Source organism: Cyclopterus lumpus, chromosome 17 (assembly GCF_009769545.1).
Source record: "Cyclopterus lumpus isolate fCycLum1 chromosome 17, fCycLum1.pri, whole genome shotgun sequence".
Taxonomy (NCBI): Eukaryota; Metazoa; Chordata; class Actinopteri; order Perciformes; family Cyclopteridae; genus Cyclopterus; species Cyclopterus lumpus.
This window is the reverse complement of record NC_046982.1, coordinates 1,912,842-1,936,637: the sequence shown is the minus strand read 5'-3', so window position 1 is coordinate 1,936,637 and position 23,796 is coordinate 1,912,842. Positions and strand designations below refer to the sequence as shown.

The 23,796-nt window shown below is 40.5% G+C and overlaps 2 protein-coding genes across 2 annotated transcripts; both read right to left on the bottom strand.

The window, feature by feature from the left end:
• Positions 1-21: 21 nt before the first annotated feature.
• On the bottom strand, positions 22-8,570 carry LOC117746950. Its single transcript, XM_034556307.1, has 7 exons — positions 8,347-8,570; positions 4,993-5,137; positions 4,777-4,872; positions 1,791-1,935; positions 1,490-1,635; positions 926-1,065; positions 22-564 (listed from the first exon to the last, which is right to left on the bottom strand). The coding sequence occupies exons 1-7, from the start codon at positions 8,444-8,446 to the stop codon at positions 416-418; spliced, it is 921 nt and encodes a 306-aa protein (XP_034412198.1). The 5' UTR covers positions 8,447-8,570; the 3' UTR covers positions 22-415.
• A 2,408-nt stretch (positions 8,571-10,978) lies between these two features.
• On the bottom strand, positions 10,979-23,289 carry c17h5orf22 (chromosome 17 C5orf22 homolog). The gene is made up of 10 exons (XM_034556298.1): positions 22,998-23,289; positions 20,980-21,125; positions 20,131-20,280; positions 19,018-19,151; positions 18,423-18,715; positions 17,753-17,815; positions 16,747-16,868; positions 13,866-13,932; positions 11,829-11,968; positions 10,979-11,737 (listed from the first exon to the last, which is right to left on the bottom strand). Exons 1-10 carry the CDS (start codon positions 23,064-23,066, stop codon positions 11,581-11,583), a joined length of 1,341 nt encoding a protein of 446 aa, XP_034412189.1. The 5' UTR covers positions 23,067-23,289; the 3' UTR covers positions 10,979-11,580.
• Positions 23,290-23,796: the final 507 nt, after the last annotated feature.

Genomic DNA, 23,796 nt, shown 5'->3' with positions numbered 1-23,796 from the left:
TTTTAGGAACTCAGACACGCGTTAGATGTGAAAAAGAATGCTTTAATTGGCCACTCAGAATGAACTCAACAAAGCTCTTTAACATTCTATTGAACTTAAATTGTATAAAGGTAGTTTGACAGTATATAGTATATTGTACTTGAATGGATACACAATAATAAAAAAAAGCCATAAATGTAACAATAAAACTATAACATTTTTGTTTAAAAAGTACATAACATACAGAGATTAATGGTAAGTAATGGTTAACAGTCATAGGAGTAATTAGTGATTAAAAGTGTCCCATTGTCTTGATTACAGTTGAGGGACAAAAAGAGTAATGTGAAGAAGAGAGATTTTCCTGCCTTCCCATTACATTAATACTTGAATATGTAATTAAGAGTAGCCTGACAGGAGGTACTGAAAATATTCCTGTTTAAGTCAAAATCATGAATCTTTGGCCATCAAGGGGTGATACCATGAGCCGTGCTGAGCCTGGCGAGTGGAGAGGCCGCCTGTTGTTTCTCCAGATGACGGAGCAGAGTCGGGAAACCAGCAGGACACATGCTAACACCAGCAATGCCACTGATAGGACACACAAGAAGTCAAGGAATTAAACAGTGGGTGATTGAGTTAGCCAGCAGAACTCAAACAATCCTCCAAGTGCGGGGAGGCAGCACTTTATGATGCATTTGTAAATATAAATCACATTATATTTGGAAGCAGCTGTCTAGCTGACCTCCTTATAAAGGAATCTTGTTTTCTGACACTGTAGGCAAATTACATTGAAACAGTGTGTGTGGATGTGTATTTTATGTGTTTGTGCCTTATGTCTGTTCTGTTCATAATCTGTTCATCCAGGATCCATACACTGTGAATATCAGATGAAAAGCAGCCACTTATTCCCAACATGGGAGTGGGGCCGGTGAAGGGATCAAGTACTCACCCATAAACACAGAATTGGGAGTGGGATCAGCTGGGTTAAAATGTTTGAAGACGTTTCCAACCAGAGCCACAATCACAACGGGGTACACGGTCAGGATGTTACGCACCCAACGGTCCAGCACCCAGTTCTCAAGGAGGAACCTGCACACACAGACAAACGGTATCATTTATGGGAGTACACTGATGGTTTACATTCAGATCTTTCTGACGATCATAAAAAAAACATGTCTTTTTAAAATGTCTGAATGCATTAAGCAGCTGCTATTAGTCCAATGCATTACAGTTACGGTGTGAAACTTTGAACTGGTTATGAAACATAAGTAAATGAGACTATCAGTGAGACATTGTTATTCTTAATGCTTGCTATTGGTGCCACAGTGTCCGATTCCTTCAGCTGAGACTCAAGAGGGCCTCCGCCTAACCCAAAATACATTTTTATACTTTTAAGTGACAGTCATGATTACATCATTGTCAAAACTAAAGCAAATGAATCTGGTAGTGTCACATCTACCACTCTTCTACTTCTGAAATTCCCATCATTTAACCTCATCCAATCCAAGCTTACCATCCCACTACCTCTGCAAACAGGATGCATAGAGAAGCTGTTGCTGCTGTGCTCCTGGCCACACCCCACAGGTGGAGAACCAATGAGAAGTTGATCAGAGAAGCGATGGTCGTCCATGTGGTGTAAAGAGCCAAACCATTCTGAACCTGAACATGTGGACATTCATGAGCACAAAAAATGACATCAGGGGATTCATTGAGACTCATCAGCAATATAGTGAATAAAGATCATAGTCTACCAACACTCTGTCCACACACACACACACACACACACACACACACACACACACAGTCTGCCATACCAGTATTCTGAGACAGTACAGGTCTTTGCGATGGAATGTCTGTAACCAGAGTCCATAGTAATCTGTGGCAAAGCAACAGAAGAACAAAGCAGTGTAGTTGCAAATTGTCATCAGGATTAATACAACCAGAGCTGCAAGCATCAACCTGCAAGACAAAACAAAGGAGAGAGGGTCAGCAGTCGTTTCAGTGCAGAAAATCAAATACATTCTGCCTTAACTTTATTATCTTTGGCATTGATATGCTCAGTCAAATACTACATTTAGATAAATTGCATTTTTATGGATTCTACAACTTATACCATGGCTATATAATGATGTTCACCATCATGTGGTGATCACAAACAGAATTAAAGCTGCGAGCAGCAATGAACGGGTCCTCGCTCACCCGCGCCGTTCGGGGGCACCGGCGGGAGGCCGACCTGCTCGGCCGAGTACGTGGGGCCGCCGGTCGTACGTTTTACAGTTTTTCGCGTAACCCCGATATTCTTTCGCCAGTACGTGGCGTGTCGACCGCGAGTGAAAATAAGCTTGTCGATATCCTCAGACCGCGACTTGTAACAAGCACGACGAGTTTGGGGCAGATTCGAGCAAGTCCAGTTGAGCCAGTGGGTGGCACTTTGAGAATGTGAACAAATACATGCACAACGTCTCTATGTGAAGTGTAGACCACGTTGTGTAAATTACATGTGAATCTGATGCATTTTAGGCTCATTTGTTTTGGCCAGTAGGGGGCGCTTTGAGAATGTGAACAGATACATGCATCACGTGTCTCTACGTGAAGTCTAGACCCCGTCATGTAAATTAAAGGTAAAAAAAAAAGGTTTGCCCTGGCCTGGATTTGAACACACAACTCCCACACTCAAGAGAGGTGTTTATCCCACTGCGCCACCAGTTTGCTGAAAAATTTGATCAGAACTCGTATAGCTAGAAAATATTAGTGTCTAAAACTCATCATTTTATTTTATAATCGGTGTTCCAATGACAATTTTGAATGTTTCTTCTTGGAAATGTGTTCAGGGCTTGACTGGCATCATGCATGATTATTTTTGGAAAGATTGGTTTAGTTACAGCAACAGTCTCTAGCATAACAAAAAACAGAAAGTGGGGTTTTATTGGAATATTTTTAACGACGAGTGGGTGAAAGCAACGTTTTTTTGCAGAATAATCATGCTCACGGTCTTCTGATTATCCTGGAAAGAAGATTGAAGTCGATCTGATTTTTTTTTTTGTGGGAGATAACGTTAAATGTATAACGGCAAAAAGTGGCAAAAACGAGCTAAAAACGCGCAACTTCGGCAAATTATTGTAGCACCCCCTGGTGTTCAAATCGTACAAGATTTTATTTGCAAGTTAAGGCATGCCATGTGCACTTAGGAAAAATGTTTCAAAGTGATTAGTCCCAATAGTGTTGACGCTATGATCATTGAAAAACAAGACACGCCCCTAAGATGTTCATTGGACCATAGATCCTTACCATAGTGATAAATTAAAAAACGGTTGACATATTCTACGTCATCTGGCTTCAATGATTTGATTGATATCAGGTTTTGTTGATTTGGACCAAGCATGTAGTTAAGAAAGTGAATTAGGTGTTTTTCACAAAATTCAAAATGGCGGAAAATCTAAGTAGGCGGACCTTAGGGGTCTGAGAGGGTTTTTTGTAGAGCAGGTGTAAGTGAACATGTGTGAAAGATTTCAAGTCAATCGGACATTCTGGGTGAGGGGCGTCACCGCTCAAAATTTTAGGGGGCGCTAGAGAGCAACTATGAATTGCAAAGATTTGACTCCTTGATCATATGGCTATTTTCACCAAGTCTGACAAGCGTACCAAATATGGTTAGTTTTAAAAATGTCTACGTGCCCCAAAAATGGTCCCAATGTTCAAAAATAAAAAGCGGAATAATAAGAATCCGAGCAATTTCAATAATTCTAAAAATGGCCCCTTGTATTTGATATTTGATCGATGATTATGTTTCTTCATCTGTCGTCCATGGCTTATCTCACATTCTGCTGCAGCAAACTGCATAATATGTTGGGTGTTATGGCTGCATGCTCAAGGACCTTGTGGGGACTCAAACTTCCATTAACTGCCTTCTGCCTTCATTCACTACTCTAACAGCTGAGTGCATCTCCTGACTAAAAACCTATATTCTTACTTTCCTGCAGATATTGGGTTTTTATTTGGCAGTGTTTAAAGATATCAATCACTGAGATTTCTGCCTCCTTCCTCATACAATGGAGGTGAATGGCATTTTGTTTGTGGTGCTCAGAGCAAATTTTACTTTTCAGAAACGTCTGTTCTATTTCATCCTTCCTGACCGCCAGAGGCGGTGCTTAGCACGCGCATTGCTAGCTAGCCTGCAAGCCAGCCAGTTCCCAGACCCCCCTTTGACTGTGACTGGAGCTCTCTCAACAGACTGGTGTGTGGAGGACTTTTGGAGCTTCTCAACTCTAAAATATTGTCACCAGAGCAAGCAATAACATCTAAAAAATGTGTAATTGAGTCACTCTTCTGCCGGGCCTGTCCCTCTCCTCCCTAGAGCTAAATAAATGGGAAATTAAATGAAAGAGCAAATAAATGGGGGACTTAATACGATTTTTTAAAAGCCAATTGAAATCACTTAGTCACATTATATCAATTAATTAATGCCTATGTATTTTTACATTATCTGTCTAATTTTTTTATTGAGTCATTTATGTATTGTATCCGTCCTCCATGAAACTACTCTTTAAGAAGAATATAAAGTCTATTTTCATCATAAATATACATGTGATACTCAATGCATGCATTGCTCTTAATCCCTCCTCTTCTTAATGGGAGTTAATGTCCTGGCTAATGCTTGCTCATGGTTCAACTGAGGGTGTTTCAAATCCTCAACCCCTACATTTCCACCCCAAATCCACATTACATTCCTTTTCTTTCTTTTTTTATCATTGCTGTATTTAGTTTTTTGTGCAAATGAATGAGTAGAAGTAGCAGACATACTCTCTATCCCACAGCAGCAGCCAGATCATGTTCAGCACCATGTTGGCCAGCCAGCAAAAATAGAAGGTGTATGGCATCAGACACTGAGCCCATGATCTATTCACAGAAAGAGAGAGATCAGTTTCATCAGAATTTTGTTCTGACTAATGAGTCCTATCAGACAGGTTAAATCCACACAAGTAAATATTGAGTATGCCTATTTGGATGTTATCTTACCCTCTAAATGCATATGTAGTGATGTATATCACCATCAGGGTGAGCCAGGTATAGATAACGCCCCAGATAGAGAAGGTCCAGCCAGCTGGGGTGATGTCTGTCTCATAGCGGCCTGACACATTACCTGTAGAAGAATGAAAAGGACCTGGAGAACAACAAGACCATTAATGAGGTCCATCAGTGACCTTGGATGATAAGGCCTGGTTCTCAGTCAGTGTTTCAGTTGCATGGGGTTGAGGTGTTTATTTCCGTGTATATAGTATACAACTATTGCAAGATATCCACAGCAAGTTGTGTGTGTATATATATATATATATATATATATATATATATATGATAAAAAATGTATTCAGTGGATCGGCCATGACTGGTGACATATTTGGAAAGCTGAATGAATTAAATCTTCATCTTCAATGCAGAGACCAGCACCTTCCTCAGCTGACAGACAAGATATTTACAACAAATATTTGAACTTGTTTTGTTTAGTTTTTCACATGTTGCACTTTATTGTTATTATCTTGAAAAGATATCCAGTGCCAAACATGTTAATTGCAGCCACAATAAGCTATTTGCCAAATATTAGTTCTTTTTTGCACAACTTTATTTGCATTGTTCTAACAAAGTGATTGCACTTTTTATTTGTTTTTGTCTGATGGAGCAATCTGCTTTAATTAAAAGTGATTGCAATTTTCTTTATTCTATTATTTAAAAAAGCACAGATGGAGGAGTCACAAAAAGTTGTTATTTCAATAAAAATTCAGCATGGACCATTTTGTTACAATTTTGTTGGGACACGAACATTTTTCTTCCTCCGAAGTGGAGCGCGACATTACAAGCACCACTGATGGTTTAAAATGGTATACACTTCCTGTCACCTAACACAAGTTAATTTTCTCCTGATTTTTCTGCTATGACATTTTAGACTGAAGCGAGTCCATTATTGGTTACAATGAAGCGAAAGAATCCGTCATAATCTGTGTTGACACTCACTCTTTTTGGGAAAAATATGAGCAGCAGTCAACAGCGAGGGACAAAATGATCTTGTATTATTTGTGCCTTAAATTACACATATGATGTTTGTCAATTTAAAAAATAATTTTGCACGTCAAGAAAGTTGCATTTTGTCATTAAAATGTTGAAGTATAACCCTGTAAAAAATGTAATAAGAAAGACTACAGGCCTAAAAGTCTAAGAGACATTTCTAGCTGCAGCTATGATGCTTTGTGTGTTTCGGGATGTACCAACACACACAAATGGTCTTATTTGTTCCATTGCTTCCCAGCTGATAAAGAGTCGCTGATAATACACATTAGGTAAGATAACTACCTACTTTGTTACCTCGCGGTTTCACACAAGATGGTACTACAACAAACTGACTTTTTTGCAAAAGATGTCTCTTAAAAATGGACAAACACCATATATCTAATTCATGGCACATTTCAAACATGATCAAACAATGTGTCCAGCTGGTGTGCTGGTGTGCTGGCTGGTTCCACCATGCCTTTGATGCAACACAGAGAAAATAAGCCTGACACTGGGACATTTGGCTAATATCAGACATTGCTAAAGATAAAGATAATTTCTATGAGGAAATCAATCAGAACACCATCAGGCATTTCAAGAGTTTTTAAGAGAAAGAGAAAGTAACAAAAAAACATAACTAGCCTAAGATGTTGGGCAATATTGAGAAGACAAATGAGGAAGGTGCTAAACTAAGACGCCACAGAGGCTCTTGTACCAGAGGTACATAACCCATTTTCACAGACATCAAAGCAGAGTGCTGTTTGATTTCAAAATAATAAACATTTTCAATTTTAAAACAGCTTTATTAGTTGCCGTCTGGAGCGGTCTCCATTGTTGTTATTATAACTCCTAGTTTCTGGCACACAGTTGTCAACACTTGGAAACGCTGTTCGTCCCCATGTGGCGGTCATTGGCTCGATCACTTTTTAATTAAGTTACACAATGCCATATGTATCAGTCAACTCAAACTCGGTGGAGGGGGCAGACTCAAAAGTCTGGACCCAGGCAAACAGGACATCTTATTAATTTCTGCCAGCGATTAGCCTATTAGCAACACTTCTCTCAATCTCTCTAATAGTTTAGCCTTCTGTGTGCAGCAGCCAACTGAGGAGGTTAGCAGAAGGCTTTGCTAAACTATTAGCAACATCCTTTCTCCATCTTGGACACACCGATATGGCAGCCTGCTAGAGCCTAGGATTAGTGTATGATCTTAAAAGTATGCAATTTATATTCTGGCACACAACAACACAGCAAGATGGACTCCGTGGACTCAGGACCTGCCACTCGTCTCGTTGGCAGTGGCAAAACCAACACGACACAGATACAGGAAAATGACTCAGTGGGCTGTCTCCTTTCTGAACAGTCTCTGGTATGCCACAGTAAGGCCTCAGGAAGTGCTTTCAAGAAGATCTTACATTGGGTACACCCCAAGTCTCTTATTTGTCATTTACTCGCTACTTACATCTTTTAGAATTCAGTCACAAATTCTGACTCTGGCGGTCAGTCAAAAAGTATGTTTCCCACCTACATTGGGAAAGAGACATCTCTAACTCAGCAGATGATTCTTTATGTTTTAGGTTAATCAACTTCTAAGTGTAAACACTTGCATAGCACTCATTAAAATCATTAGGTCGTAAAAGCTGTTGAAATGTACCAATAGTCAAATTGTTATTTTCCTTCCTCCGTCCACGTGAATGAGCCGGAGGATGGACGGAGGGCATGGAGGCGGGGCTAAAGAAAACACGCCCCCCTCCCTCATTTTGTACTCCGAAATAAACTTGTGTTGTTGTTGTTGCATTGTGCGTAGAAAAGAATAGTTATATGTCTATGTGCCGCTCCCTTACCCATAGATGTCAAGCTTCATGCCACTAACATGTAGATGAGAGGAAGAACAGCTTCCGGTCTTCGTATTCGGGCGAACAGACATCTTCTCTTCTCGTCTGTCAATTCTCGCGGCTTCTTGAATAAGACCCAAACTCTTCAATAACTTCTGCCGTGTTGGTGTATAGTGCTAGATAGTTGGACACTAGCTCAACATGCTACATTCGTCTTCACGTTACACAAGCACGGTCATGGAAACCGTGTGCCATTGTTTTGTAGAACTACAGTTACGACCTGCCGAGTTCCCGGGAGCCTCCCTCCCAGTAAAAAACGGTTTCATAACCAGTAAAACACAGTTGAATAAGGCGAAAACAATACATTACGCCAGATCACACGTGTTACAGAACATGTAACATTAACCGAGCCAGTGTCGGGAGTATTCCAGGAAACGTAACCTAACTTGAACTGTAAAAGAACATTCCAGTGTCTGACTAACGTGATTTAACTCACCTCTTCCAGCTCCGGCCAAAGCGTTAACAATTAAAACGGCAATAAAAACCACCGTACACAAGACAATAATGACAATACGTGGCAAGCTGTTGTCCTTCATGTTCGCGGATTTCAGCTCCGTCTGTGCGCTGTGTGTCGGTGATGCCTTCACGTGTCGGTCTGCTGCTGCTAGCTGTCACTGACCGTCCGGGCGGAGAAACACCGTGATGCCTTCACGTGTCGAGCTCTGTGTAAACGCCCAAAGTCTTTGAGCAAACGTTTGTTAAAGACAAAGTAGACCAAGTGATGAGTTTTCACTGGAACTCACTGTTGACTAAACACGTTGTTTGCGGTAACACGACTGGACACAAGGCATAACAACAGTGCATTTCTTCATTGGCACATGAGGATTGAGCATTTTGATTCACAGGATAGTGAACCATTTGTTCATGTCTAGAAGCTGTAACATGACACGTTCTTTCCAGGCAATGGCAGTCCTTTTACTCGTTTATTTAAAGCATGTAGTTTATGGGTGGGCAGACCGAAAAGGCAAACAAAGGAGAACTAAAGACAACGTGAACCTTCCTTTGCAATTAATGATACAAAAGTCGACAATGGGAGCCGTTATAGCAGATTACACGCACACACTTTATTCTCTACTCAGGTATACTTCACTACAGGACTGTCTCAGAAAATTAGAATATTGTGATAAAGTTCTTTATTTTCTGTAATGCAATTAAAAAAACAAAAATGTCATGCATTCTGGATTCATTACAAATCAACTGAAATATTGCAAGCCTTTTATTCTTTTAATATTGCGGATTATGGTTTACAGCTTAAGAAAACTCAAATATCCTATCTCTAAATATTAGAATATTTCCTCAGACCAAGTTAAAAAAAAATATATATAACAGCAAAACAAAATCAAACATTTGAAAATGTCCATTAATGCACTCAGTACTTGGTTGGGAATCCTTTTGCACGGATTACTGCATCAATGCGGCGTGGCATGGAGGCAATCAGCCTGTGGCATTGCTGAGGTGTTATGGATGCCCAGGATGCTTCAATAGCGGCCTTTAGCTCATTTGCATTGTTGGGTCTGGTGTCTTTCAGCTTCCTTTTCACAATACCCCACAAATTCTCTATGGGGTTCAGGTCAGGGGAATTGGCAGGCCAATCGAGTACAGTAATGCCATGGTCGGTACACCAGTTACTGGTGGTTCTGGCACTGTGGGCAGGTGCCAGATCATGCTGGAAAATGAAATCCTCATCTCCATAGAGCTTTTCAGCAGACGGAAGCATGTAGTGCTCTAAAATCTCTTGGTACACAGCTGCATTTACTCTGGACTTGATGAAACACAGTGGACCAACACCAGCAGCTGACATGGCTCCCCAAACCATCACTGACTGTGGGAACTTCACACTGGATTTCAAGCAACTTGGATGTTGCTCCTCTCCAGCCTTTCTCCAGACTCTGGCGCCTTGACTTCCAAATGAAATACAACACTTGCTTTCGTCTGAAAAGAGGACTTTGGACCACTCTGCAACTGTCCGGTGCTTCTTTTCCATAGCCCAAGTCAGACGCTTCTTCCGTTGTCTTGAGTTCAGAAGTGGCTTGACCGTGGGAATACGGCTATTGTAGCCCATTTCCCGGACACGTCTGTGAACAGTGGCTTTTGATACCTGGACTCCAGCTTCAGTCCACTGTCTTTGAAGCTCCCCCAAATTCTGGAAGCGACTCTTCTTCACAATGCTGTTAAGGCTGCGGTCATCCCTCTTGGTTGTGCAGCGTTTCCTGCCACATTTCCCCCTTCCAACAGACTTTTTGTGGATGTGCTTTGACACTGCACTCTGTGAACAGCTTGCTCTTTGAGAAATGTCTTTTTGTGTCTTACCCTCCTGATGGAGGGTGTCAATGATGGTCCTCTGGACAGCAGTCAGATCAGCAGTCTTCCCCATACTTGTGATTTTGTTTACTGAACCAAGCTGAGTGTTTTTCAAGGGTCAGGAAACCCTTGCAGGTGTTTCGAGTAAATTAGACGATTCAAGTGATTAGTTGAATACCCTACTAGTATACTTTTTCATGATATTCTAATATTTAGAGATAGGATATTTGAGTTTTCTTAAGCTGTAAGCCATAATCAGCAATATTAAAAAAATAAAAGGCTTGCAATATTTCAGTTGATTTGTAATGAATCCAGAATGCATGACATTTTTGTTTTTTTAATTGCATTACAGAAAATAAAGAACTTTATCACAATATTCTAATTTTCTGAGACAGTCCTGTATATATGTTTTCATAGTAAATTGTTGCTTGCTGTTACGTTGATGCTCTAAAAGTCGTAGAGAGCACCTTTAATAGTTAGCTTGTTTTTCTGTTGACTTGTGTTGATGAACTCCAAAGATTAAATTGGCACTAGTTTTAGTCAAATATGGGCAAATGTGAAGCTACTTTAATTGATTTGTGTGTGCTTCCTGGTTCTGGGAAGGTAATATACAGTTTTAGCTGACACCTGCATACAGCTGCTAGAAACAGGGTTGACACAAGCTAAAATAAGCTAATTATATATTATTAGAATTCTTGATTGCTACCATAATGTTATTATTGTTATACTGATGTGTGCAGCATTAATCATGTCTCTTTTGGAAAACATCTTCATAAACCCGCACAATTCCTTTTGAGGATGAGAACACACTGAAACGCACACATACTACTGTGGTATCCCGTCACATGCAGCTGCTGACAGACTGATAGACCGCCTAGCATCACTATCCCGACTGGAGTCACCACTTCTTCTCCCATACTGAGTCCTGAAGACAAAACACCAGAACATTTTGCATCCAGGTAAAACTCTTTGAACCTATTAATTATAAAACCTGCTGTATCAGATATGTGCTATCTGCTGCCTTGACTCGGAGTTGTACACATTTATATTCTTTTAGGAGTAAAGTGAAGTGGAAACTTTGACTACAATAACCACAGAGAATATACTTACAGAATATACAGTTTTGTTTAGGGGATACCTGTAAACTTCAATATTCATTCATCGCTGGTTTGAGTCTGCACATTTGTTGACTGTACTTTAATGAATCATGACCAACAGCCCTAAAAATGTTCCAGCTTTTGGCGATACAATATTCATTTACTTAAAGATTCATTGCAACAGCTTCTGACGTGTCATTTCTTTATGTGGTTGTCTTTATCAAGCGGTACATCCACCAAATCCAAAAGGGACACGTGTATGTGGGTGTTTGTTAAGAGGTCTTTGGTTGGCAGTCCTGAGTCTCGATGCTGCTGTTGTCATAGTCTTTGTGTACGTCCAGTGTTCCATACAGGTTCTCTAGCACAGCCAGTACTCTGCTCTGGACAAAATCCACCTGCTCTACCGGACAGTATTCATCCAGACTGGACCTGAAAACACACACAGGAACAAACGCATTTAACTTCTCTTCCTTTACTACTGTGCCTTTAACACGATAGGCTTGCATTCTGTATTATTTACCTGGATATAGTAACAAGTGTAGGTGTTGGCACAGCCTTCAGAAACAGCTGTACAGCTGAAATGAGTCTGTCGATCTCCTCATCAGTGCTGATGTGGTGAGGCAGCTCAGCTGAGTCACAGGTTAGCCCTGCCTGATGGACCTGAGAGAGCATGAGGGGTGAAGCACAGAAGGAGTAAGGATGAGGGGTGATCGCAGATCAGATATAAAGTGTGAATAAAGTATGAAACTTGATGTGTAATTTGAGTGATTAATGCCTTTACTTTGAAAGGCACTGACTATGATGATATATTACCAAATAATTTCTGAATGTTTCAACAAAGTCACATAGAAAGTCCAACTGTCATTTTGAGTAACCCAGTGTTCCCAATCCCAATGTTGTAGTCTTCATCAGGCAAACATTCATGTGGACAGAAAGCAGGCTATGTAAAAGAAATGATTGACAAATGCCCATGATCCTAAAATAATTTATGTACATAAGAATAGAGACTGTGTCTATCCCATGGCCACTTCAATTAATTAAATCAAAAGTAACCAGAAGAGGAGTCATACAAAATAACCTCATACAGGTTAACATCACTACTGCCACAGTGCAACAAAACAAGATAATTAAATGTGGACTCCTAAATATTAGATCTCTGTCATCTAAAGCTGTATTAGTAAATGATTTAATATCAGACAATCACATTGATTTATTGTGTCTTACTGAAACCTGGCTGAGGCATGAAGAATATGTCAGCCTAAATGAATCAACTCCTCCAAGTCATATTAATACTCACATTCCTCGAGGTGCCGGCCGAGGAGGTGGAGTAGCAGCCATCTTTGACTCAAGCCTATTATTGAATCCTAAACCTAAACTAATCTACAACTCATTTGAACGCCTTGTTCTTAGTCTTTCACATCAATTAAGAGAAAGCCTTGATTGGTGATGCACCATCATATCTTAAGGAGCTTGTAGTACCATATTGCCCCACTAGAGAGCTGCGCTCACTAAATGCGGGGCTACTTGTGGTTTCTAGAGTCCTAAAAAGTAGGATGGGAGCAAGAGCCTTCAGTTATCAAGCTCCTCTTTTATGGAACCAGCTTCCACTTTCAGTCCGGGAGGCAGACACAGTCAACTCATTCAAGAATAGACTTAAGACTTTCCTGTTTGATAGTGCTTATAGTTAGGGCTGAATCAGGTTTGCCCTGGTCCAGCCCCTTGATATGCTGCTATAGGCTTATAGGCTGCAGGGGGATGTTTTAGGATACACTGAGCACCTATCTCCTCTTCTCTCTCTCCTTATGGATGAATTTACATCTCTCCATTGCACCTTATTAACTCTGCTTCCTCCCGGAGTCTTTGTGACTTCACGTCTCATAGGGTCCATTGGACCTGGAGGTGTCTGATGCCTGGTGAGCCGGCGTCCTGCCATGCCCCTGATGATGCCCCGCCCCCCCCCCCCCCTCTCTACTTCCTTCTGTTTCATGGATTGGAGTTCCATTCATACATTGTCATATTCATGTAATATGTTTATGTAACTCTGTAATGCTGTTCATTCTGTACACATGACATCTATTCATCAGGTTTCTTCCCTTTTTTCCCTGTGAAAGGGTTTTTTCTATTTGGGAGTTTTTCCTGATCCGATGTGAGGTCAAAGGTCAAGGATGTCATATGTGTACAGATTGTAAAGCCTTCTGAGGGGAATTTGTAATTTGTGATTTTGGGCTATACAAAATAAACTGAATTGAATACAGTGGAGTGAGAGTTTTTACTGCGTTTGGTTGTCATTTACTGTCGTACTGGTTACTCTCTTGCCCTTTGACCTCTGCGTTTCACCGAGGGTGGACCTTATACAGAGTAGAGAGACGCCATTCAAACACTCACCAGTCCGCTACCTTGTTGCTCGAGCTACCAATATGATGCGACACATTGAGATACGAGTCAATGGCACAGGATTCATACACTGGAGATTCACACCTCTCATAACAACTTGAGTAATAGTTGTTGTAGCAGTGGCACATACAGTTGTAGTACGGAAGTGCATGAACTTTCTTACCATTTCATAATCAGGGCACTGTTTTCTCGACTTCAAACTGGAAACCAGTTGGGCTAATGGAGCCATGCTGAAAACACATGGGAGAAAAAAAATGAAGGTAACACACTCTAGCTGTACCCTAAAAGCAAAAGCATTGGATATTATGCAAATAGGCACATAATGTAAGGCCTTGCCCTTTTTAGAAGCAACAGTTACAGTGGTGCCACACTTTATCGGTCAGTTTATCAGTTTATGATTAATAAGTGTCAGAAATGTCAATAGAGTGAGCTACTGAGTGTCTAGTACACAGGGAGTAAAGACATCCCATAACACACATGGTTCACCAGCACAGGTGATTTCACTTTGTTTGACGTGTTAGAACCGTTCTCAGGACTGTGTGGGTGTGTACAGAATGTACTGCATAACATCTCTCTGAACATAACATCCACCATCATTACTACATGCCCTCTTCACAGCAGGTATTTTGCTGAACCTTCAGTTCAGCAAAATGTGGGAGTATCTTAAACTTGTATTCTCTCAACTGGCCAGCAGGAGGCGATGAAGTCAGATTGTACACAAGTCTAAAAAAACTTCTCTCTTGATTTATTCCCTCAGTAAACATTGTAAACATGAGTTTATGGTTTGAATCAATCTCTAGTTTCAAGTCTTCTTCAATACAGCGTGATGTTCATTTAGTACATCATGGTCAATTTAGAGTCCATTAGACCAGAAAGCAGGGTATGCTTTAGGGCGGGGCTACCTAAGTTGCCCTTAGTTAAATGGTTGTCTGACACTGTGAGCAGTGCGATTGACTAGCTACCTGACTGGCTACAGGTGTCCACAATGATAACCACCGTTATTTTGATATCAAATCACAATTCTTTATCACAAATATTCATTGATTTTAGAGACAAACTACTTTGATTGCACTTTCATATTTAAATAAACTGCATTATATTTCATGTACATTCCTGCTAATTAAAAGATCTTTGCATGAAAAAAGACTTAAAATAAGTTTATTCTCCATCTGAATTTAGTGCATTTTCGTTTTGCCTATCTGCTGTTTGTCAAACAAGTAATATACAGTATTTTACTTCTCTGGACTACAGCTGCAACATTCAGGAAGGTTTGTAGCAGGGTGCAGCTGCAGGGTGCGCATTTAGCAGCATGACAGCTCCCAAAAATAAGGCCACAATCTAGTGGTGGCTGGCTGTTAATTAAGGAGCTTGATTTGCAGCGGAGCGCAGACTTTGAAGATCAATATCAAAGTCAATCTTGTTCATTTAATCACTGGAAGCAAAAATCAGGATTAATACTCTATTAATTGTGCAGCCCTACCCAGAGGAAAAATAGGGCTAGCAAGAATGGATGGATTAACTTATTTATGAGGTCAGATCAGTCTCAAGAATTGCAAATGCACACGGAGAGACTTACAAATGCAAACACAAAAAGTTACAAATGCGCGCAGAACGATTCACAAATACCTTCCAATGTGATTGGCTGAAAATGAGGGCGACATCTGATTGGCTACGGATAGGTGTTGAAAAAACTGCATTTGTGAATCCAGCCACGACAGGGGAGTCGCATAAATCACACACACATGTGGAGCAATCCACAAACAAATGTAGTGCGATTGACAAATAAATACATACATACAAACAAATAGAAGAATCCACATAGAAATGTATTTGTGATTTTTCTTTTAGATTTATATATATCGTAATTTATTTATGTGTGCATTGGAATTTATTTGTAAATCGAACATTTTTGTGAATTGTTCTGTGTGCATTTGTGACTCTTTGTGTTTGCATTTGTGAGTCTCTCTGTGTGCATTTGCAATTATTGAGACTGATCTGACCCCATAGTTATTCACTACTTGTTCTAAAACCCGGGAATGAGTTTTCATTTTTGTACTTCCAGATTACAGTTTTCTGAAAGTATTTTTTGGTTAGATTACAGAAAAAAAGTCTGTGATCAACACAAGCTTGAGAGATGTTAATGTTTTGTTTTGTCAAAGAAAATACATTAGTAAATACCCCACTTGTTAATTTTGAAGATTTACATATCTTCGAGGGCGGCTGCTAACAAGAGTCTAAAGGAGACGACTAAACGTCCTCACCAGGACACGAGTCCGCCTTTGGTGGTGATGACCGTGGTTTACAGCCGAATGTTAGCTTTAGCGATTGCATTTATGCTTGAATCTTAAAAGTGGTGTTCATTTGTAATGATTATCTTTCTGGAATCATAAACATTTTATTTGCCACAGAGCTTACTTTCTGTAATAATCCAAAAGCCAATGGATAAATCCCATTGGCTTTTTGTGAGTGAAGGTATTTATTTAGGCAGATGCTAACTTCCTGAGGTTGGCCTAAAAGAATACGTCATCCCTGTAGCACCCAATAATACTCAAATAGTATAGTTAATAGTAACTTGAGATTTCAGATGCTTCATATTCATTGTCATTTTGCATTGGTGATGGTAGTGTTAGCAGAAAGAAATGTACATTCCATGAACATAAAGTTCACAATGAGGCTAAATATAGAACACTCCTCAGTAAACAGTGAGCCCTGGTATAGTACATGCTAGCTCACTGGTGTTGCTTCACTAAAGAAAAGCCACGGTTGTCATCTCGTCCATCTTTGCTGTGACAAGTTCTACGGGGACTTCTGTGGCTCGACTTCATCACCTTTGCTCACTGTCTGGGATGTGATCAGGGAACTGATGGGTTCTTTTCTAAACTGGTGGATAGAAAGCTTTTGCAGTGACACGCAGTCCTGATTCAAAATGTGTGCACACGAGAAACAATATTACATTCCCCTATGATAAGTAACTGTCATATCTAGAGTGTCCTCCTAATGGTTACATGACCATCAATGCTAAGGCAGCATGTTGAGGACTTTACCCGGGGTTGCTGGCCCAGCGTGTAACCGTCTCTTCCCCATCATCCTCCAGCAGATCAGCAAATGCTGCTTCCAGGTCTTCTAACTGATGTACACGACGCTCCACACACTCATCAAGCTCCTCCTGGACAGACGGACACACACACACACACACACATTAGTTACAGAACAAAGCACTAATACTATACTACAAATTATTCTGTACTGTGATTGTGGTATGACTCATAAAATACAAATAATCAAGAATACAACACCAGTATGCTACCAGTAAGGATGCTCTCTAAATGTGTATTTATGATGCTGTTATCAGGATATTTGGCAAAACAGTCATATGTGAACTAACTGTAGAATAAGGGATTAAGGCAACAGCCCCGTGGTTCTCCTGTGTTGAGAACTATGGTAAATGAGTAAGTTACTAAGAAAGTAAACCACACTCAGAAAGTCATCGAAACACATCCAATGATCAAGGTGCTTACGCTTTTACTGCAGTTTAGATGGTCCAACGGTATTAAATGGTGTTTTTACCTTCAATATGTATGAATATAGTATGCAGAGCCAGTGATACAGCATCTTCTACAGATCTATATGTAGAGGTGCAATTAGATTTCTCCTTTAGAGAAATTACAATTACACTGTGAAATTATTCTAAAATTCACTAAACGGGTTTCTCTAATGCAGTGAGCTCATGCTTTACACTACAGTCGAATGTGGATATTCTTCTGAAATATCGGATTACACAGGCTCTTGTAACTGAACATAACACTCACTGGTTGTTTTCATTCAATAACACAATATTGAAGTAGTCGTTGCACACACAACTGGTGGAGATCTGCAAATCTAATGAGTGCACCTTTCTGATTTGCTTGTGTTTCCTGGTGAGTTGTGTATAATAGTCCTACTGTGTGTGTGTGTGTGTGTGTGTGTGTGTGTATGTGTGTGTGTGTGTACAGTATAAGGGTGGACTGAATATCATCTTTGATTGAACAACATGTAATAACTAAGTCTGACCTCATCAGCATCAGGGCCGGGTCCTCTGAAGTTGTAGAGCTCCTTGAGGATGTCATACTCTTCCTTGACACAGACAAGATAGACAAACAACAGAGATCAATTCTATTGCATTTTAACTACAGAGGGATCTCCGTGTAGCTGGTCATAGATTTATAAGTACATATTTGTTGTGCTTTAGTTGATCCCCGGTATGTTTTTTTTTTAACTAAATGGGGTAAATAGGTGAAAGACTGGATCTTTACCTGTGTGAACATGTGAATTTAGATATGCTTGTCAACTTGTATTACCTAGGCCCCCTACCTAGGTTATAAAGAAGTAGGTTGGCTGTGGCAAACTAACCTCTAGTCGGTCAGGATGTGTGTGGTTGGGTCGATGTTATGTGAAATCCCAAAGGTCATGATATTGTAAACCTAGTTCTAAAACCACAGGGGGAGCCCTCTCCCTAAAACGGGTATAGGATGTTGAGCAGTGTGCTGCCTGACACACTGTGGTCGGTAAATTCTCAAACCCGTGCTTGTGATTGGAAAAGAGTATCACCTATGGAATCCAGTAGAAGACGCCCCCTATACAATATTGTAACCTTCGATATGCGTAGGAGTAAAACTGGTAGGACCGGGCAGGGTAAAGCAAGGAGCCACTACACAACTAGAAGTGGACAAGTGGGATTTACCTGCGTGTATAATTCCTTGAAGGGATTTTTACATGAGAAGAAATCCAAATCAATGTCCAAGATGTATGGTTCTGTCTCACTAACTAATGCAGAAATTCTTTTAACAACGTAACTAGTGGATCCTTCGTTGTCGTCGTCATCACCCAAGGGTGACATGTTGGTGCCCTCTGGTGGTTGCAGTATGTCAGTACATCTAGAGAGGGGCTCAGAGCAGCTGGCCTCCCCAGCTTTGTTGCGCTCTGTATGGGGTCTCTTGGCAAACAATCCCTCTGTGTCCTCTTCAGTTTTCTTCTCTGAAATGCGCCACAGAAAAGTGAAAGAGTGAAATGGAAACATGTCGAAATGTGGGGGGTCATAGGGAAGGACATGTGGGTGTTTTGAATGAAAGCTTAATACAATGTTAAATGAGTCAGCTCATTTAATTAATTAAACTCAACTCAACTACATTTATGATATGGTAATTACAGCCTAAGCAAATAACCCTGTTAAATGTGTGCACCCGCCAACAGGTGGTAGGGAACAAAAACATTTCTGGTTTGGATATCTAAGTAATCCAATTACTAATGTCTCTAACTACTAGAGGGTCATTCCACACCTGTAAGTGACCAATCACTTGGTTGAACAGGATTGACTTTGACCACATTCAGCCTGAGAGGTTTGGAGTTCTCCAACTGCTTCTCCGAAAGATACAGACCATCACTGAGGAAGTAGTTGTCTGTACTGCTCACCCTGCACAGAGAGTAGAGGGCAGAAACAAAGAAACAAAGAGAAGTTCATGACAAAACCCAAGAGAAAGGACAAGAAACAACGATCTCTGTCGGAGCAACATTAAGTCACAAAGCTCTTATGAAGCAAAATGGTAACAGGGAGTATAATCCGTCTAAGGCAACAAAAGAGAAAGCATCCGTGTGGGAGGACTACTCAAAGCACTTTAAGCACATATCATTTTCATTCTCACACAGATTCATACATTAATGGTATAAAAGAACACCTCAGAGATCAATTATCTGGTGATGTGGTTTCTGTAGATGGCATTGCCCTGGCATCCAACACCACTGTAAAGAATCTCAGCGTTATCTTTGACCGAGACTTGTCCTTTAACTCCCACGCACATGACATCTATTGCTTCTGTCCATCCGGGAAGAGGGATCCTCCTCTGTTGCTCTCCTGAAGGTTTCTTCACTTTTTTTCCCTGTGAAAGGGTTTTTTTCTCTTTTCTTGAGAGTTGTTCCTGATCCGATGTGAGGTCAAAGGTCAGAGATGTCATATGTGTACAGATTGTAAAGCCCTCTGAGGGGAATTTGTAATTTGTGATTTTGGGCTATACAAAATAAACTGAATTGAACTGAATTGAAAAGGTAACACCTGCCCTTTAGGACTTAACTAATTCACATTCAGACACTGGTGGCATAGCCTCGGAAGCAAGTGTCTTCGGGAGATAGAATCGGGATAAAACCGCTGGTCTTCCGAGTGGAAGACATGTAGAGCAGAAATGTACTTAACTCTGAAGTCGCTCTCCCTCTATGTGTGCTGTAATCCGAGGTGGCAGGGCCGACCAAGTGTGCCTTTTAGTGCATGTGAGCGTGCCCAACTAGCTAGCTCATGTCTGCCGCTATTCCAATGCGCTTCTACTGCGGTTACAGCTGATAACGCCGTCCCGCCTGATGTCGTCGTGCCCCCCCTCCGGTCTGGTTAGTGTATATCCTACCTGATGGTGGTGGTGGATGAGTCTCTTCCTACAGCCATCCTGTGCTCACCCTCTCTGATCTGCTGGGCCCAGTATGGATGCAGCCACGCCACAGATGACACATGGCCAGCATAAACCATGGGCATTATCCAGTTTTCTATACTCAACTCACTGAAAAACAAACATAAACATACAGTGATTGGTGAAATCCAACACAATGTAACACAATGTTTGTTAGGTCTCAGGTGGCATTCCCTCTCTGGCTTGACAACTCTGCTCACAACTGGATGCCCAGTAAGTGCTGCATGGCATGGAGGATATTCCCACTGTAATGTACTGGGTGGTACGCCCCCCCTGGTTGGGCTGAGGCTTCTCTTAGCACATCTCATCCAGAGCCTACAGTGATTGTTTAAAGTAATCTTGTATGCCGTAGTTTTACTTCGTTGAACATAACAACGCTCTTTTGTTATTAGTTTTTATTAAACCTTTATTTAACCAGGTGAATCCCATTGAGATTTAAAATCTCCTTTTCGAGGGTGACCTGGCCAAGACAGGCAGCAACATAAGAAACACATAGTTACAAACAAAAAACACAGAACAGGACAAGTTAAAAGAAACTAAAAGTTAAGAGACAGTGACATGCATCTGTAATACTCCCACGTGGCAAACTCTTTCTTCGAATTGTATTTGTAAACCAATCACCCGTTGTCATCACCATCAGGTAACTGTTGCCCGAAACAGCCCGTAAATAACCAACACAAATTGAAGCTGGCACCAAACACAACAGTAAATCTGAAAATACGTTGACATTCATAGTCAGCATGGGGAATATCAGCAAATGGTAATGTTCGGCCCAAAAAAGAATCATACCTGAACAGTTTCTCCTTATCAAACACGGTGTCAGCAGACATGTTGACAGGGATGAGCAGATCAGGATGAGAGTCTAAATGAATCATCTTTATGTTCTTCAGTGGGAGGTGTCTTGATGCAATGGCACGATAAATATGACCCACCACCTGGTGAAAATACAATCAAAAAAGAGTAAACTGGTATAATATCTATGCTTTTTGGATGTATGGCGCCTTTCTAGTCTGTGAAGAACTTTACATTACATCTCATTCACTTTGAAATGTGTATTTTCCTGCCATTGTTTGTATCTTTGAGGGGCTTAGGAAGCTTGAAAAGTTACACAATTAGCACACGCTTCAGAAGTGGTGAAAATGCAGTGGATGAGCTTGGCGTGCCCAGCTGGCTCTATAACGCCTCCAATTAATGCCTGAAAGCAAGTCAGCCATGTTATATTTTGTAAATTAATTTTCATTTGAGGACTTTAGGATGCACTTTGAACCCATGTTCCCACAAGTGATTATTTTGATGATTTTTCAGAGTCCAGTATCATTCCACAACTAAGTGTCGGTGAAGCACAAAACAGAGGATGAAGAAAAGTCTCTGTTTTTCCCACCAGTAGCAGAGGTTCGTACAGTTTATTGCACAGTCAGCACACGTTGGAAATCAATATTCGTGGCAGCAGTATACGAAAGCGCACCGACTCGTTGCTGCATGAGTAAAGGTGAGCGCATCTTTGACTGGAATGTGCAGTAATTCCACAGATGTTAAAAGAAAAGAGGGAAGTCAATCTGCTGGAGTTGTTTCCCTGATGTTTATGGGCTCATCTCTGAGCTCTTGCTAACAAGTGGCTAAAAGAAACAAATTGTCATGACGCTGGCTAGTCCACCTTCACAGCCTTGTTGTGTATCCTCCCTCTCATGCGACCATAGAGTAGTTCATGTGTCCAATAATCTCAAAGGCTTTTTGTCGAGGGAACCAGTGCAATTCTAATTTACGGGGTTGGCCTCTAAAATCCGTCATCCCAGCAACACCCTGTGAAGGGAAGCTTATACAGGTGTAATAGCACCAATTTTAACTTGTCATTAGGTAAACATAGGTTGAATTGATAACCTTATGTGGGCTCTGTTCTATTTAAACTTAAATTAATGTCCTTAAATACACACTGCACAGTTATTTGTATTCTATTGTGTGTGTGTATATATATATATATATATATATATATATATATATATATATATATATATATATATATATATATATATATATATATATATACACACATTTTGTTGGATTCTATTGTGTATGTATATTGTATACATATATATATATATATATTTTATTTATATATATGTTATATATATATTATATATCTTTTTTTGTGGTATATATCTGTCATCCCTGTTCTTATATTTTATTTTGTGTGTTTAGTTTATTTAGTCTATTCCATTTGGTGTCTGTAAAGTGTTGGGCGCTACTATGATGACAACAAATTTCCCCTTGGGGATTAATAAATCAAATCTAACCCGCATGCATTGCGCGCCGATCGATTCTGCACATGACTGGCTCATCTCGAACGAGCCTACTATGTCAAATATGGGGCAGATTTGGACACGTGCAGTCATCTTATTAGTTAATGACTAGTCATGTTAACCCATTCCATGAAACCTCAAACGTTAGTTTTCCTCACAAAGGTCTTTAGATTTTACGGACCAAATGTTGAAATCCGTTTCATACAATCTTTAAGAGGACTTCATTAAAGTGCAGCTAATACATTACAAATTAATTTAAAGTTAACTGTCGATATTTTTTTTTTAAACACAATAGTAACATTTGCTATACTTCATAATAATGAGCAGTAATATGGGAGTTTTTCTATAAGTGCTCATATTGTCAGCAGTGTTACACAGTGGTTGCTAGGTTACATCCGTACGTGTTAAGCAACTAGCAGAACAGCTAACGTTAGCTAGGTGTGGAACATACGGGAAGACATGTTGTTGAAAGTCTCCAGAGACAACGCAACAGTATAGAGACAGGCTTACATCGTGGTGGTCCTCCACTATCCACACCGGCAGCTCCTTGTATGACCTCTTCAGCGGCACAGAGCTCATTGTGAACAGACAGCAACGTGTGTTTACTCGGTGACGTGACGTAATACACTTGACTTCCGCTCATTTACGTCACGTTCTCACGCCTCCCTCTCAAGCACATAGTTTGATCACGTTTCGTCCGTTTCTTTGATTAAAGAACGAGCTGGAGCCACAATACCCGACTGCAGGAGGAGCACCGGAAACAACGGCAAGCATTGTTTTTCTGTCCGACTAGAAACAGGATGACAATATTTGGTTCCGAGTGTTCGCTAATACATTTGGTAATATATATAATAAAAAGCGGGACGTTGAACTGTAAAAAGTAGGTTTATTAAATCTTCCCGCATGTGAAGCATTACATAAGAGCAATTCAATTGAATTCAATTTCAATTCAGTTTATTTTGTACAGCCCAATATCACAAATTTAAAATTATCCTCAGAGAGCTTTACAATCTGTACACATACGACATCCCTGACCTTTGACCTCACATCGGATCAGGAAAAACTCTCCAAAAATAACCTTTGACAGGGAAAAAAGGGAAGAAACCTTCAGGAGACCAACAGAGGAGGATCCCTCTCCCCGGATGGACAGATGAATAGATGTCATGTGTTCAGAATGAACAGAGTTACAGAGTTACATAAACACATTACATGAATATGACAATGTATGAATGGACCTCCAATCCATGAAACAGAAGGAGGTAGAGAGGAGGGGGGGGGGGGGCATCAGCAGGGGCATGGCAGGAGGAGC

Excerpts from the sequence above, each read along its gene's own strand:
- c17h5orf22 (XM_034556298.1), bottom strand. The coding sequence starts at position 23,066 with ATGAGCTCTGTGCCGCTGAAGAGGTCATACAAGGAGCTGCCGGTGTGG. Across the intron at positions 21,126-22,997 it reads TAGTGGAGGACCACCACGAT|GTGGTGGGTCATATTTATCG; the intron begins GTAAGCCTGTCT and ends TATTTTCACCAG. Across the intron at positions 16,869-17,752 it reads CCGGCCCTGATGCTGATGAG|GAGGAGCTTGATGAGTGTGT; the intron begins GTCAGACTTAGT and ends CCGTCTGTCCAG.
- LOC117746950 (XM_034556307.1), bottom strand. The coding sequence starts at position 8,446 with ATGAAGGACAACAGCTTGCCACGTATTGTCATTATTGTCTTGTGTACG. Across the intron at positions 1,936-4,776 it reads CTGCTGCTGTGGGATAGAGA|GTTGATGCTTGCAGCTCTGG; the intron begins GTATGTCTGCTA and ends TTTGTCTTGCAG. Across the intron at positions 1,066-1,489 it reads TTTGCAGAGGTAGTGGGATG|GTTCCTCCTTGAGAACTGGG; the intron begins GTAAGCTTGGAT and ends CTGTGTGTGCAG.